The 16,638-nt window shown below is 36.3% G+C and overlaps 1 protein-coding gene across 1 annotated transcript in view; it reads right to left on the bottom strand.

Annotated features, from left to right (window-relative positions):
• The window catches only part of OCA2 (OCA2 melanosomal transmembrane protein), a 156,968-nt gene that overhangs the window by 112,928 nt on the left and 27,402 nt on the right, over positions 1-16,638 (bottom strand). Inside the window, exons 6-8 of the mRNA XM_063392515.1 lie at positions 12,687-12,844; positions 12,123-12,205; positions 11,631-11,784 (exon numbers count right to left, since the gene is read on the bottom strand). Coding sequence (XP_063248585.1) covers positions 11,631-11,784; positions 12,123-12,205; positions 12,687-12,844 — 395 coding nt within the window. The remainder of the gene's footprint in view (positions 1-11,630; positions 11,785-12,122; positions 12,206-12,686; positions 12,845-16,638) is intronic.

Below are 16,638 nucleotides of genomic sequence, written 5' to 3'. Positions count from 1 at the left end.
AGCTTCAAATGCAGCCTCTATTCATTTCTTATCCATTTTGTCTCCAATGAAACCTGTTTTATTAAACTTCTTATTTTACTGATAAATTAATTTACAGCTGATAGTGTGGCAACATTGTTGCATTTCAACAAGGATGCAGTTATTATCAAGCCTATATCTACATATGAGTTTTATACATTTTTCACCTACCTCCAGAATAGCTGAGACCTTATAAAATCAACAGCCAAATCCCTCTTAGACTTTATAAAGTCTCTAGTTTTAAATTTCTTTATTCACAGGGGACAAGGAGGGAGAGAAGTAAAATTTACGCTGGGGTAGCTTTTTTCTGACTTTGTGTTTTGCATCTATTCCTTGTTATGTTTTAATAAGGATTTATTGGGTTAAAAGATTACATCCTCAGCAGTGGAAGAGGGTTTTTCCACAGTTTTTCCTAAAGATAATCAAGACAGTATTAGCCTGAATGCCTCTGAAAATGTGCTCCTCAGTCACATCCCTTGAGGGAGTTATCTTATAATTTGCTGTCATGTATTTTACAAATTTTGGTGGTCTGCTTTTCCTTGGACTATTCCAGTTGTTTTAGCAGGATACAGATAAAACTTCAGTCTTTCATGTGTACAAATATTTAATTCACTCTTAAGCGGATCAAAATAAGTGGATGAAAAAGCTCTACGTTTTGGAAGATTAATGCAGAAGTTTAACACTAACATCAGAAGCTGAAATTAAAAATAGAAATTGCAGAAAAACAATGGTAATTAAGCTTTAAAACAGGGAATTTTTCCTAATTGTCAAGAAACATGATTGAAAATTTGGACTTATGATAGAAAACAAGGGTCAAAAAAAGCCCTGAAATACATTGAACTCTGCCTTGCTATAGATCCACTTCAAGGCTGAATGGCACCAAATTCTTAATTCATGGAATTTTGGTGTATTTCTGGCAAATTGTAGAATTTGAACACAATAAAGAAACAGACTAGAAATATAGGATATAGTCAGATACAATGGAATTCAGAGCAGAAGAAAAAGAAAGTCTGTGATGCCAGACATATTTATTTGATTTTCCACATGCTCACCTCTAGTAAAGAGACGGACCAGTACCAGTTAGTGAAAGCATAGCAATATACCTCCCCTTTAGCTGGTGATGGCAGCTAACGTTTTAGCTCCTCACCCTCCTCCCCTGGTTTGATCCTTACACAAGCTCTGCAGCTCCTTCAGCCATGGGACACCATGTCCAGCACACAGGAACATGTGCTTCAACAGCTTGTGCAAAATGAATGATAACAGAAAGTTAATTGCCTTAGAATTACCTAGTTAAGCAGTAGTTAGTAAACTCTGTAGGGATTTTAATGAGGCAAAAGGGAGCTCCTTCACATAGCTTAGAAAGTATGACATGCTGGTGCAGTGTGCACGGATGGGCTAGAGCAGCTCATGAGGCGAGCATGTACAGTACACTGGTGAAAAACAATGTGCATCAAGAATCCCAGAATGACTCCAAGCATCACAAAAATCACAGCAAGAACAGAAATTTATATCTTCATCTAAAGATTAGGATGCTATCTATATGCGTTCTATACATGCAGGCATCAATCACAAAATAAGAGTTTACACTAGGTTAAATATATAAAAATCTAATTTTTATAACTCAAAATATGTTAAAACTGCATCACTACACTTAAATATGTCTTGCCTGGGGAAGAAAAAAAAAATCCTGGACCAAAAGTTTATTCATTTTTACAAGAAATCAATGGTGAATCAATATTATAGTACTGCCATTTGCACGAAATATGTGACCAAAACCAGTTAAGGGCACTGACTGGAGAAATCTGTGGATTTAAAAACATTAGCATATCTTATTACTAATATGCATTCTTATTCATTCTTTGCACAATAGATACTTATGCCTGTAACTGTGAAAATAATGTTCCATATATATTCATTTATATTCAATAAGATCTTTTTAAAGACAAATACTCAACCTTAAATGACTAGTTTTAAATGGAAGCATTAGATGCTGTAGCAAATTTTGTCATTTCTGAACATCTATACAACCCCAAGGAAAGAAAGCACCCATCTATGACATTCTGCTATAATACCTATTTCCACTCAGATAGTGTGCCAAATTACTTGTTCTGATTTAATGTCAGTGGAGAAAGTCCTGGGATAAACAATCCTGCCTGAGGGACATCGTGGAAGGCAACAGTTTGTCACTTTCTAATGCATCACTATACAATATAAAAAGTACGCAAAATTATTATCTTAAATGGAAAGTAATTAAAAGTAATACTATATGGTGTCCAAGAAAATGCCTGTATTAGTTCACTTTTATCCCTGTGATACATGTACTGGTTTTTTCTTGGGCAGAGCTAACTTTCTTCACAGGAGCTGGTAGAGGGCTGTATTTTGGATTTGTGTTGAACATAGAGTTGATAATGGAGAGATGTTTTTGTTATGGCTAAGCAGGGCTTACACAGAGCCAAAGCCTTTTCTGCTTTTCCTACTGCTGTGCTGATGAACAGACTATGGATGCATGGGAGATTGTGAGCCAGGACAGCTGACCCCAGCAGACCAAAGGAATATTCCAGACTATATGACATTATGATCAGTATATAAAGTGGGGGAAGAAGGGACATTTGGAGTGATGGTGTTTGTCTTCCCAAGTCACTGTTCTGTATGATGGGGCCCTGCTTTCCTGAAGATGGCTGAACACCTGCCTGCCCATGGGAGGAAGTGAAATAATTCCTTGTTTTTCTCTGCTTGCTTGTGCAGCTTTCACTTTCCTTATTAAGCTGCCTTTATCTCAAACCATGAGTTTTGTAGCTTTTAATCCTTCTGATTTTTTCTCTGATCCCTCTGGTGGAGGAGTGAATAAGTGACTTCCTGGGGCTTGGCTGCTGGCTGGGGTTAAACCACAACAGCACATTAACTAGAACAACTTAACAAATACAAGGTAAGGATATCTTATGACTCTTGTCTAGGATAGGCAGCCCTGAAATCCTGTGACAAAGTAACTGCATAAAGCTGACATCAATTCTTTCTATACATAAAACAATGAAGAGAGAGAATCGGGGAGAGACAGAGAAAGAGACTTGAGAAATCAAATTGTTTTTGTGAATAAATTACCAGATTAAGTCACTCGTCTCTTTTATATCAAAAATCTATAGGTTGATTCTAGATTCTGCAGAGACATTTGGTACTCCATAGCTCTGTCAAAGTCTTTGAATGAACAGTGTGCACAATTTACAATCTTTTCAGAGTCTATGAGTTTTCTTCCTCAGCTATATCACTGCTTGCTGTTTGCAGAGAAAATTGAATGACTAAGGCTTCATGCTGATATGGAACATTGGATTAACTGGTTCAAAATGGCCCTTGAATGATGCAAAGACAAACATATCCTTGATGCATGAGATGAAACAAACTATTGAATTTTCATGCCTTGGAAACTTGAGGAAAAAGCAAAGCTGGATTAAAGAACATAGAACAAGGAAGGAAGGAGGGAAGTATCATTTGTACAGACGATAGACAGAGGACCCAGAAGAGTTTTTAATCCTGTGTGATGAGGGCTGAAATGACTGCTAAGTTAAGTCTTGTTTTGAAACAACCTCTCACCTCAGAATATTAAGGTAAAGCGGGATGAAAAGGTATATCATACCTAGCCAATATTTCTATCAGAATCATGCAAAAGAGAAAAGAAGTCCACCATACCTATATCACTACAGTCATAAATGGATGTTTTCCAGACTGCACATGTTGGAATGGTTCTGATGTTAAGAAAATCACTTTTATATATCTCCAGAAATCCCTCAAAGGTAGTATCCAGTAACATCTGATAGCATCTGATAGTCCCTCAGAGTCAAATTTTAAAAGCAAATCTGCACTTGGTATGAATTTCAAGATTTTGTCTTGGTATAGAAGTGGACAGACACACAGAGAAATTAACAAACTCATGTTCTGTAAATCAAGGCCTTGAGTCCAGTCACATTAATAGAAAGGTGAGCCCTGCAGAAACAGAAGATGGCAATCATTTTTATGTGCCAAGGCACTCATTCCTGCAATATTTTAGCTATGTAAAACATGTTCTATATGACTTAAGTAAAGAGATCTGGTCATGAGCCAGCAAAAAACCTAGAAGAAAATAAACCAATCTGCTTCTGTGGGCCAACATGATCAAAGCCATTGTTTACCAACAGGCTGGCCTAGGAACAAGCTTTCAGTGCTGCAAGGATCAATCCAGTCCTCCAGCACCTACCTCACTAGGCTTCGCTGACTCCATCCACTCCAGGTACTTGGATATCATCTCCCAATGCACACCTTCATTCTTTGTGTCCTAAAGGCATTTGTGAGGACTGAGAGGCCCTCAATCATGTTTGTAATCTCAGAACATTTTCTGAAACTAAAGAAGAAGCCATCATTTTTATTTTCCCAGTTACCTCAGCATTCTGGATACTAATGAGACTGGGAATTTCTAGTAACAAATGACATAGACCAAATAATGAAATTTTACTTTCCTTGTCTGAATCTTTGTCAGCCTTCTTAAAAGAGTAGGTTAATACAAACATACAGCAATAGAGCCATGCACTATGAACAACATTAGAGCAAGCTGCAGTACTTGCATCACCTTTACAGGGACCTTTCTGCTTTAGCTAGCAGTTCCTCTGGAGAGTCTTTCATCCCTGACATCTCCTGTCTTTTTTCACTCTACTTTTCTTCTCTGAGTACTTTTCCTCTCTAAATCATGTCATCACATCTCCCTTCAAGCCTCCCCCTATACTTTCAGGTTTTTCTTTCACTTTTGCCCTTGCCAAAGACACCATCTGAGACCCCAGAAAGAACTGAGTGGTTCACATCCCCGTTTGTGTGCATTAGAAGTGTATCTGCGTTCTAACAACTTGTTAAAATTTTAAGGCTTCATGGCTCTCTACCCCTCTGGTTGCCGTAGGCAGGGTAGAAGCTGAACAGCAGCATTCAATTAGGCTAATTTAATGTTCTATTCCCTCTCTCAAACAGAAAGGAAACAGACCAATCCACAAAATACACAGTATGCAAGGCAGGGCAAGACATTTGTATTTGCCAGTCTTCCACAAATTGAGCAAGCTACAGTTCAAAATTAGGTTTAAAAGACACAGAAAATAGCAAATGGCCGTTTGGAAATGAGTTTTTGCACTTAGTGTTGAAAATATGACTTTATTAATGCAAAAATATGGCATTCTGTGAACAGAGGAGCCTGACAACACCTTTTAAAACAAACAATCCTATCTAGTCCTTAGAATAGTGAGCAGCACCATCCAGTGGCAATATTTTTCCTATTTCATTCTTAATTAAAGACAGTTTACATGCTGCTGAAGTACCATAGTGCCCAAAAGAAGGCATTTTTCTTTAAAACATACATATTCAGAGCACAGCCAGACTTCTACCAAGACAGATCTAACAATTAGGCAGGCAATAGCCAGTGTAAAATCAATATTCATATTGGATTAATAACACAAAATTGTTATTATAACATAACAAGCTGTGATCCAGCTGAGGATTTTGTTTGCATTTTATATTGCAATATATTTTATATTATTATATTGCATTTTTGTTTTAATTGAAACTCATCCCTTCCTCGTCTTACAGAATTTTGCTTCCTTTAAGCTTCCTTTCCTTTGCTGTAGTTAGGGCAGGTAAAAATGAGTAGTTGATCTCACTGGTGCTGGCTCTGTCCTTTTAGAGCCTCCTCATTGTTGGCAATGGCTCTACTCCATACAAGCAGCAGAAATCCTGGCACCTCGAGGGTACTGATAAAATCTTGCTCGTAAGGAACCACTTGCAATGCTCCTGCACAGCAGATTGAAAGCAATTTTGACCTTCTCAAAATGCACTAAGATCAGAATAGACAGAGGTCACAGCCTCCTCCTGAGTCAGGGAAAGGCATTATGGAATGACACTAAAGGTTGGTTGTCTGGATTGCTTAATTGATAGCTCAGTAACAGGCCATTCCTCCTGAAAGAATATCTAGGGTATCACTTGTTGAATATTTCTGTCTGAGAGACAGGACAGACAGATCTGTCCCATGTCTGGATCTCCAGACAATCCACTCATCCAGCATCTACCTCAGCAAGCTGTTACTGCACACCCTCAGTTTGTGTCCTAAAACCAGTACTTGTGGGGATGGCAAGAGTGCACATTCTCAGCTGGGGAGATATGGGGGAAACTAGATTTTTGAATGGTAAAGGTGCTTTAGAGTTATGGGGACTCCAAACAAGATCCAAACTCACTTGTTGCCCAGGACAGATGAGGAAGAAGGAAGCTCCAGAGGAAGCTGGATTTCTATTTAAGGTAAATTTTACTACTGGATTTTATGTTTAGGTTTCATTACCCTGATTTAGGTTCCTCACAACCCTCAGAGTCCCAGTATTTAAAGCTTCTGGGTTCTTTTACTCCCTACCACCCCTAGACAGTGGAGCAGATAAGAGGAAACTTCTATTCTTGCCCAGGGAGTTATGGCTTGGACTCTTAATAAGGAGGGTAGAAGGTTTGTTGATAATCTGTCCCTAATTTTCTGGCAAATCCTACAGCACTGGTTTAGTTCCTCTTGACAATTTTTTTCATCCTAAAACAAATGAAATCCATAGCAGCAGGAATATATTCTCTCTGACCAACAGAGTGTATCAGCTACTATTTCCTTTTTTACATGGTCTTTTCCAATAACTGCTATGGATTTTCTTCTATTCCTTTGCTACCAGTCTTTAAGGAGGATATATGTGCAGGTGGGAACATTCTAATCCACACTCTTCTCAGTCTGTATCTAAAGACAGATCAATACAAGAATGCATGGGAAGTGAGAAGCCATGCTGACTAAGCTGATCACTTCTGTGATCAATCACATTTCCATTACTTTCCTTATCAGAAAAAAATCTCTCTTAAGATTAGCCTATTTCTATCACTTAATGTCATGCTTCATAATAGCCAATGACTATTTCTTCTCTTTTCCTATTCCCTGTCTAAAGCATAATTTTTGATGCAAAATCTGGATTCTGCGAGTGTAGACTGCAGTACTAACACCTTATTTCAGTTGTAAAAATGTTTCCTGACAGGAAACACTGGTTCAACCAGCCTACAATGACAGAAAAAGGGTCAGACTAAAACCCCATAAAAGTTTTGTTCTCTGGAGCTAATTGCTGCTGGTTAGATACTATTAAAACTCACTCTGATATGAATTAAAGAAATTAAGCTTAAGGGATGTTTATTCATAATTTAAGATAGTTAATAATAGAAAAGTAGTATGGAGAGAAACTGACACAATCCATTTCCATTAAAGTAATGAAAATTGTGATTATAAGCCCATACTTCATGTTAGTAAGAAAATAGAGCTTTTAAGGCCAGATCTTGCACTTTCAAGTATTTGTATTTTAAGAAGAAATACAGACATGTAAATGTCGTTCAATATGTCAGATCATTAAAATGCCATTTAAAAGATCCTGCCAAGGTCTTTCTTAGTGCTAATTACAAGATAGGGTATGAAGCTAAATGATATCACTTGTGATAAGTCCTACGGAGGCTCTCAAAGAATTTCTGATACTTGCTTTTATCACTTTTCTGCTGTTTGATGTGCTATTGGTATCTCTTATGTTTTCTTCAATTTTTAAAATTAATTTAGTATTATAAATGTTACTTTGCCTTTTCGCCTGATTAAATGTAATGTTTTACAAGATAGCTTTTAAAAAGCAATTGCTTTCACATTTACTTCTGCTCATTCAAGTATCATAAACAGATAACACTGCATTTTAACACACTACACAAAACAAATATATTACTAAGCAAAAGTGTTCAACAAGGGCACACATTAATTCATTTCGATTAATTAGCTCTATCCTTTAATAATTGATGTCTAGCATTCATCCTTACATATTTCTAATTAATGCAGCTTCAACATAGCTGCAAATATGCATTTAATAATTACAAATAAGAGTTTTATCAATTCAAAAAACATTTTTGAATACCAGCAGAACTTTAATATTTTACCAGATATTTTAAGATACAGATGGGCAGATAGATTTCTCTTTAACATAACCAGTGTATTATTTCATTTTGAGTAGACAAAAACAGGAACAAAGTCAGAAAGCAAAGTTATCTACCCATATTTATCTAACTGATCTGTCTAACTGACAGCAAACAATGAGATTTCATCTGCACTACTTTTCCTTTACCATGTCTGCTGACCAGAAATGATATATCATTCAGGTAATGGGCCACAAACAATCACTTTAGTTACATGAAAAAATGCTTTTCTGGAAGAAATAATGGAAATTAAAGAAGGCAAAGGCTCAAATACACTCAGTATTTGTAAGAACAAAGATGTTTGGAGCAGGGGTTTACAAAATTCATTTTTCTAGCTTTTTAAAATTTTTTTTTCAAGTATACACATTTTGAGGATCAAAAATAGAAAAAAACCTGTCTGAAAATGGATTGTAAACTGATTTAATACAGCAACATCAGCATAAACTCTGTACATCCACATTTTACACCAGATGTCCCTGTAGACCAATGTGAAAACACACTTGTAACCCATCTTACCCATGTGTCCACAGTGATCCTGAAGGGTCAGAGAGTAGAGCTGAGATCAACAAAAGTAAACCTGGCACACTCCCTTTCTTTCTTTCTTTCCTTATTTTAATGTGCACCTTTCTGAATTTCCTGTGCAGTTTATGTTTTCAAGAACAAAATTAAATACTTGGTGGTTTTCAACAACTCTATAAAATAGTATAGGTTAAATCAAAGCTAAAGCACCACAAGAAGCTGAGTGTTTTTCTCCTTTGGGACAAAGGAAGGAAATAGGAGACTGAAATGCTAAGAGGGAACAGATTAGTATTTGAAGAAAATAATTTTCAAGAGAATTAATATCTAATGAAAGAACAGATGACTGCATAAAGGGGGAAAAAAAGAAAATAGCCCACAAACTTCAAACAAAAAACTAAGACATGACCATGGAAACAGAGTTAAAAACAATACAAAAATTTTCAAGAGGCATAGTAGGATTGTGAAGTAAGAAAATATTCGTATTTGTGGTAAGCCTGAAACTAGAAATGATTGGAAATTAAAGAGGAAAAGGGGCATCTTCTTTTATCAGAAACACATTTATATTTTATGAATACATAACGTGGAATCAGTTTCAAAAGAAGCAACACTGAAAATAAATGCCTGAAGAAATGAAGTTCAGCAGCTTTTTTTCTGAAGTATAGCACATCCTGAGACCTCCACTGACAAGAAGAGGTGCTTAATTTGGACATTTGATGTTAACATGGAGGCAGACAGCTACCTCAAAGTAGACTTTATCCTGTGTGTTTACAGTGGTGGAAGTTTGGAGAAGACAATTGTTTACAGTAAACACACTTCAGTTTCCAACTGGAGCCTCTTCCATGACAATCTTCTCCCATCATCCTGTATCTGCAGGAAGCAGAAGCTCTTGCAGCCTGTTTTGCACACTCCCTGGTGACTAAGGCAGCAAAGAACGAGAGGATAAGGGCAAGGAAGGATGGAAAGATGAGGATAGTGGGGATGAGGAGGCTGTGGGCAAGATCTACAACTCATGCTGGGGAAAAAAGGGCTGTGCAGGAGGAAAAAGAGGCTGTTGTGATTTGCGACAGATAAAATGCTTCCTTATTCTTCATTTTTAAAGAAAATATATGAAAATACAGCTCTAAAACTGGTTTGAGTGTCCACAGTGCCTAGATTTGAAGCTGTGTTGCAAGTAATAATTAATAAAGTACAGGAAACTAATAAAGACTGATAAAAGATGGGTAGCAGTAACACCAAAAATTAAAATCTGAGAGATAGCTCCTGCAGTAACATTGATTTCTCCAACAGGGATAGCAGCCAAAGGGATAGAGAGTGCAATGTGTTGAGAAAGCAGGACCTCGGGCACTGAAGTTATAAATACTGAATATGACGAAAGCCACTATTACACATATTCTAACAATATTATCATGCATTGCTTGCAAGAAATCCATGAGGGAATCACAGAATGTAGAAACTAAGAGTTTTGATTTTGCTCTTGTTGTAGCATTTGTCATTCCTATAGCTTTATGGAGAAAATGGCTAATACCATGCTGCAACATGTGGCTTTCCACACTCTAGATTTCAAAAAGGTTTACTTATGAGTATTTACTTTACCTTTGAATTTTCAGAAATAAATTTTCTGCCAACAGTAGAAATATTTCCTTGATATTTTCACAGAAACAATAATTCAGTGAGGTGTTTAAAGGCTTTCTCTTAAAAATAACAGAAAAACTAATGTTTTTCCTGGCTTTGTTTTTCAGTTTCAAGCCTTTATTTCTTTTTCCACCTTGATTTTTTCCAAAGCAGACTTTCAGGATGCAAACATAACTCCCCCTTCCCTTTACATATATTTAAAACCTGACAGTTTTGCAACTGCTAAAATGTTGCATGGTTGAGGTTGGGGGTTTAGGGGTGGGGATTTTTGTTTGGCTCAGGTGTTGTTTTTTTTAAAGAAGCTGCATTTAAAAGTATTAAGACAACTTTGTTGCTGTGCTGCATGCCTACACATATTTATAGAAAAATCTAGTCCAATCCCCCTCTGCATTTAATGTAATAACTCTTTATTCATTTATAATGTACACAGAGGCATTTTTAAGTTTAGAAATAAATAATTATTGCTGAACAACACAATCTAAATGTCTAAAGCATCTGCTGTGTTGTGTGCATCCATTATAGGTATTTGATTAAGTGAAGTCCTACAGCCTTACCATTTTATGGAGAATGGGGTGAAAAGCTCAAAATATGCTACGGATGTGGAAGAAACATTAGTATGCTGGACATATACACCGTGGAGCACCTTGTAGACTTAATTTCATTCATTACTTTGTTTCATACGAATGTAAATCAGGCATGATTCAACTCAGAGAATTGTCAGTGTGGATGTTCATATGAATTAAAAATAAATTTTAAAAAGTGTTCCTCCCCACCTGTGAGTCATTTTAAGATAACAGTAAGTGTTTTCAGTTCAAAGAATTCAGTTGGAATTCTGTGGTTTTATGTTTTCCATTCTTAGTATGATGCAATGCATTTTTATTGGATTTCATACCTCAAGGTTTTGTCATGTTGCAATATATGTTAAAACTTCCCTCTCCCTTGACTTAATATTAAGTCAAACTCTATTTCCTCTTCAAATAACACAGTTAAAGAATGCCTAAAAGTCACTTATTAAAATATATGTTCATTTTAACCTGTTAAAAGTACATTAAGTTCACAGTTTGAGATACCTTAGAGAAGGCACATAACCAAATGGTGTTTTTTCTTTTAACTTAAAAGTAAATTTTCCACACCTTTCACAATTCTGACCTATTTTTACTCTCACAACAAAACTATAATTCTGTTGAAATATTAAAAAACGTATAGAACCTGATAGAAAAATATACAGGATCATTGTAACATTAAAATGACTTGGCAAAATCACTGACAATGCAGAACAATTTCCCCACATGTATCGTATCCATGTGATTAGCAACACTGATGGTGCATGAAGAAGTTACATGGACATTTTAGAATTATATCAAAGCCCAAGACTGAAAAATTTCCTTATTCACCACTTACAGCTTAGGGGAAAAGAGTAAAATCAAAGTACAAAACTGGCTTACTTCCAGTATGATCAGCACGTAGACACCTACTAAGATGATGGATGCAACTGTTACTTGTGCCTCTATATTGGCATGAAGGTACTGATGCTTCATGGAGAGAGGAACACTTCCAGACTCCTGCAGGAAAGCTTGAATGTTTATGAAGATGGTGCCTCTGGTGAAACAAAAAGAAGTTTTGTTTATTCCTGGAATTAAATACCTTTTATTTGTGCATTAATTTTATATTGATTATTTCTCAATATACTTGTTATACCTTTACAAAAGCAAGCAACTCCTCAAATATTTTCTAACAAACTCTATCCCTCTAAAAAGTATTGATTAGAAATTAACTCAAGTACAAACCAATCTTGTAAATACTTTTAAAGAGCAATAGGAAGTCATTCTTTCCTGCCCTTCTGAAACATGCAGTGATAATTATTTTTAAAATGTTATCTTAGTCAAGTCTACGGAAACTACTCCTTCAATGCAGCACTTTTCACTCTCTTAGCCAACCTGTTTGGTATCTGAAAGGTTCTAGTTGTGATGATCTGATGATTTCTTCTTAAACTTAAGGGTAGAGACCAGTTGTATATCACCTGCAAGAGAATCATATTTAGCAATATTAGCAGAAGCCAGTGATAGTGGTATGCCTCTGATAGAGGGTTTTTTCCCCTCTTTTTCTCTCTTCTGTCCATTTTTGATGTTTTTTGTGGCTCAGGCATAAAATCAGACTAAATAAATTCTCCCTGATCAGGTTTATTACAGTTGCTCCGGTTTAATCAAACTCACTCATCCTCATACCTTCCCTCAATCAAACCTCCAGGATGTCCTCCAGAGAAAGGATGCCAAAACACACTTTGCACTGAATATAGAGAAAAAAATTTAAAGCAAGAAGCCCAGAGAAGGGCTTAAAAAGGCAAAAGAAAATGCAACTTTAATTACAGTAAGTTTTCTACTGCTGAAAATGAAACACTTCTCAGCAAGAAAAGGCACAACCACTTAATTCATACAGTGGTGGTGGAAATGAGTGATAAAACACACCTCAGAAAAAATGAAAGAGAATTTAAACACCATCACCTGCTGCTGGTGCCTCCTCCTTGATCCTGTGTCCTCATTCTGGCCAATTTGTACCACGATGTATTCTTCTGTTTGCTCTTCACCTTCTTGTGCCTCAAATGGGCCTCCTATGTCTAACTTCAACAGAGCAGAATCATGAAAATCAGTCAAATTCATAGCTGTTAATAAAGTTGTTAAGGTGTAAATTTCCCAGTAAAAATAGGCTGTCCAAATTCCAGAAAAAAAAGTTAGTCAATTTGTATTGAAAAAATACATTTTTCAGCTAAAATGACTCAGTAATTTTGAAAATAACAAAACAGATGTCTATTTCCTCACCAAGTAGTACTCTTTTGACCAAGTTTCCTAATAAAACAAGAGTTACAAGTTCAGAACAAATGTATCTTCCCTAGTGACTTTTGGGGATTACCAGTGCTTTCACCTGATATAAAAATGTGAAAACAGCATACAGAAATACACAGAGACAGAGAAGTAAGGGTCTCTAAGTATTCATACTAGATGAAAGATGACACCATCAGCTCAGCAATTTAAGCCTCACAGAACTTGTACTGGTGAAAGCAATGTAGAAACTGCAGAGGATTTTGTCTGATGATTTGCATTTTGGTCAAAGTTTTGCTCACAATGTTACAAATATCCAAAAGATATTTTCAACCTCCTCTCAGCTGAAGTACTCACAGACTCTATCACTCTCAGCTCCCTCATGTACTTCTTTTTTCTTGAGATATCTCATGTGAGGTGTGGTTAAACTACACTGCTAGTCTAATACAATTGAAAAATCAGCCAACCATGATCCACAAATCCATTGGAAGTCTGGTTCTATTAGTCTCAATATATTTAGGGCTTTTTAAACCTAGTGTTGTAATAGTCCACTACTGGCATGGTTGAAAAAATCTCTGTGGCTTGGTGGGTAGGGAAGGGAGGGGATGAGGAAAGCCCAAGCTTTTCAACCCTTTGCAGTTTGTTTGTTACAATAATAGAGCAATATTGTAATTGTTTTGCTCCTCTCTGTGACAGGAAGCTAAGGCATCATCAACAAAACAAAAAAGCAAACAAAAATAACTCCTTCGTTTTACATGTATATGTTCCATTGAAACCATGAGACTTAATCACATGTGTGAATATCTTACGATTTTAACATGTAATGTTTTATTGAGCATACTGCAAAAAGAGAGTAAAATGTACCAGATCACATAACCACCAAAATAATTTTCCCAAAAATATGCTTTGTAGCCCACAAAATTCAGAGACTTTGAGAGGAAAAAAACCTCAGGGTAGTTAGAGGACTCAGGGTAGTGCTGTGCTCAGTCCTGCTTTCAGTGACCTCCAGAAAGATCATCCATGTGATCCCATCCCTAATGGGGAAAGATTTGGGAGATGATGTGAGGTCCTTCTGGATCTAGAAAACAGTAATCAATCTCTCAGAATAACAAAAAAAAAAAAAAAAAAAAAAAAAGGTGGTTTTTACCAGGTGGGCAGCCAATGCATTCAAAGTAACATAAATGTCACCCTGCTTAGCAAGGCAAGCTGAGCAAACACCACCAGTGAAACTCAGATGCCATTAATTAAAAAATTAAGCTCCCAAGCATCTATTTGCTTAAAGGAATCACATAGGAAAGGATAAAAAGATAATCTCACATGTAACAAATCAGGAGACAAGTCCAGTCAGGAGAAATTACACACACAACTCTTTGCAAACATAAAGAGAAAGGACTGTTTCTGAAAGTTTTAAATATTATTTGGTATCACAGTTTTTCTGTGTCACTAGTGGATATATAATAGGAGTCTCAATAGGAACTACATCTATACCTTTAAGTAGAGATATTCATTAAATCTCCTAAAAGGTCTGCTGACCTGAAGTCATTAACCCTACAGTTTGATGCTCGGTTTTTCACTAGGAGTGTAAGCACTTATGTCTTGAAAAGCTTCAGGTGCATATAATTATGGCAGCTTCCTTTTAAGCAATAGTTTTTAAAAAAATCTGTAATTACCTAGATGACACATTCAGGAGCTATTTAGAAAGGATGTCTAAAATTAAACCTTATTTTCAAGAAGAGTGGCTCCTTTCTTCTTTTCCCCTACAGATAAGGATACTTTTTCCATTCCATTCTGTTCACTTATAAAACCACTATAAAGCACCAAGAAAAAAAAAAGGAAGGGTTCTGCTTTGATTGCAAGTGCAACAGAACATCACTCACCAGCCTGCATTGAGGGTCTCAAATCCCATCAGAGTTATCTTTTTCCAAATAATATTTAGGGACTCTGTCATAATTCCATTGTTAGACTGGAGCAGATCACAGCCTTTATGAATAGTGAAATCATAATAAACCAGAAGAAAATTTCAGACAAGCTTAAATGAAAAAAATGATTTTTTTAATCAAGCTGCTCTTCAGAATATCTTTGTTCTGCCTTACCTTGGTTTTTATTTCCCTTAAATTGCCAGAATGTGATTTCCTCTAAATTTTAATTATTCAGATATGGACAACTCTTGGGAAAACTCTTTTTTACTTCTAATATACCCTTTTATTCTGCAATTTAATCATGCTTTTCCTTTTCTGAACTTTTTTATTTGTAATGTGTGCTCCAGTGTACCCCTTTAAAGCAAAAAAAGTCTCCCTGATGAGATTTACAGCCAGAGTTAATTTTTTTTATTTCACTTCAGCTAAACTGCTTCATTTTGATATAGTTCTATTCTTGAAATCACATTGTTGTTGTGAATTAGCCTGTCAAGGGATTTGGTTTTGTGAAGCATTACACTGTGGCTGTCTGTATTTACATCTGGCACCACAGCAGGTCTGCTGCTCCCAGCTGAACCAAGAGATGTGTTTCCTGATCCTGGTTTTCTGAAGAGCTTTTGAGGAGTATGTGAGAGTCATCTCATGCTACTTTATTTTTATGTGGCTTATATAGACAACACGATGGAATTCCCATTCCCATTGCAGTGGCTAAACATTTAAACTGGTTCATTCACCACAGTTCATGCTCCTGTACTTTGGACATCTGCATCTGATGGTTGCTTCCCTAAAAACAGTGATGAGAGGCGGCTCATAAGATTAAATTCGTTGCTTGATTTTGGACCACTACATGAAGATGATTGCTCACAAGGAACATCTGTTCTCCCTATTAACTACAAAGAGAGACTAGAGATGACTAACTCAGGAGTAGCTGTGTTAGTCCCCAAAATACTGAGTCCCTGCTCTACCCTCCAACATGTAATCATTTCAATTTGTACAGAGGCAGGCAAAAAGCCCTGTTTGACAGAGATTCACTGTTGTACTTGCACACAGATGGATGATTTCATGCTTTCTTTAACATCTGTTTGTACATCTGTATAGTGTAGAATGTACCTTGAGAATGCTAGGTCTATGGATTATTTTTCAGCAAGTTTATGAGGCAGTTATACACCATTGAACCTGATTATGCTAATTTCTCTAAGATATTACCATTTTAAAGAAGGCCTTTTCCCTGGGTTTTAGCATCCATTTTTGTGTATTGTCCTTAACTGGTGTTATTTCTAAATTTGTATTTGTGTTTTTCTTTTTTTATTTCTTATCTTTGCTTGTAGCTGATGAGGTTTTTTCTACATCATCCGTTCACAATATAACAAGTTGAACCACACAATTCTCTGTCCCTATTCATTTCCCCATCTGATGAATGCTCTATAAACTTTTTATTTCCTCCCTTTTTTGAGTGCCAGTTCCATTACTGTCTACAGTGGATACATCCTTTCTCTCTGCTACTTCAGTCTGAGAAGTTCTGTAACAAACTAATTTCTACAGCATTTTATCAATTGTGCCTTGAGATTCTGCTTCTTGGCTCTCTCTGTACTTGGTCCTGTTCTTCATTCATCTATTTAACAGCTTGAACATTGCCTGCAGGCCTAAATGCTTAGTACATTTCCAACAACATCAAAAACAGAAACTATTTTAATTGTTTTCTGCAAGGAAAAATTATGGAG

Source organism: Prinia subflava, chromosome 3 (genome assembly GCF_021018805.1).
Source record: "Prinia subflava isolate CZ2003 ecotype Zambia chromosome 3, Cam_Psub_1.2, whole genome shotgun sequence".
Classification (NCBI taxonomy): Eukaryota; Metazoa; Chordata; class Aves; order Passeriformes; family Cisticolidae; genus Prinia; species Prinia subflava.
This window is presented reverse-complemented; position numbering and strand designations above follow the sequence as displayed.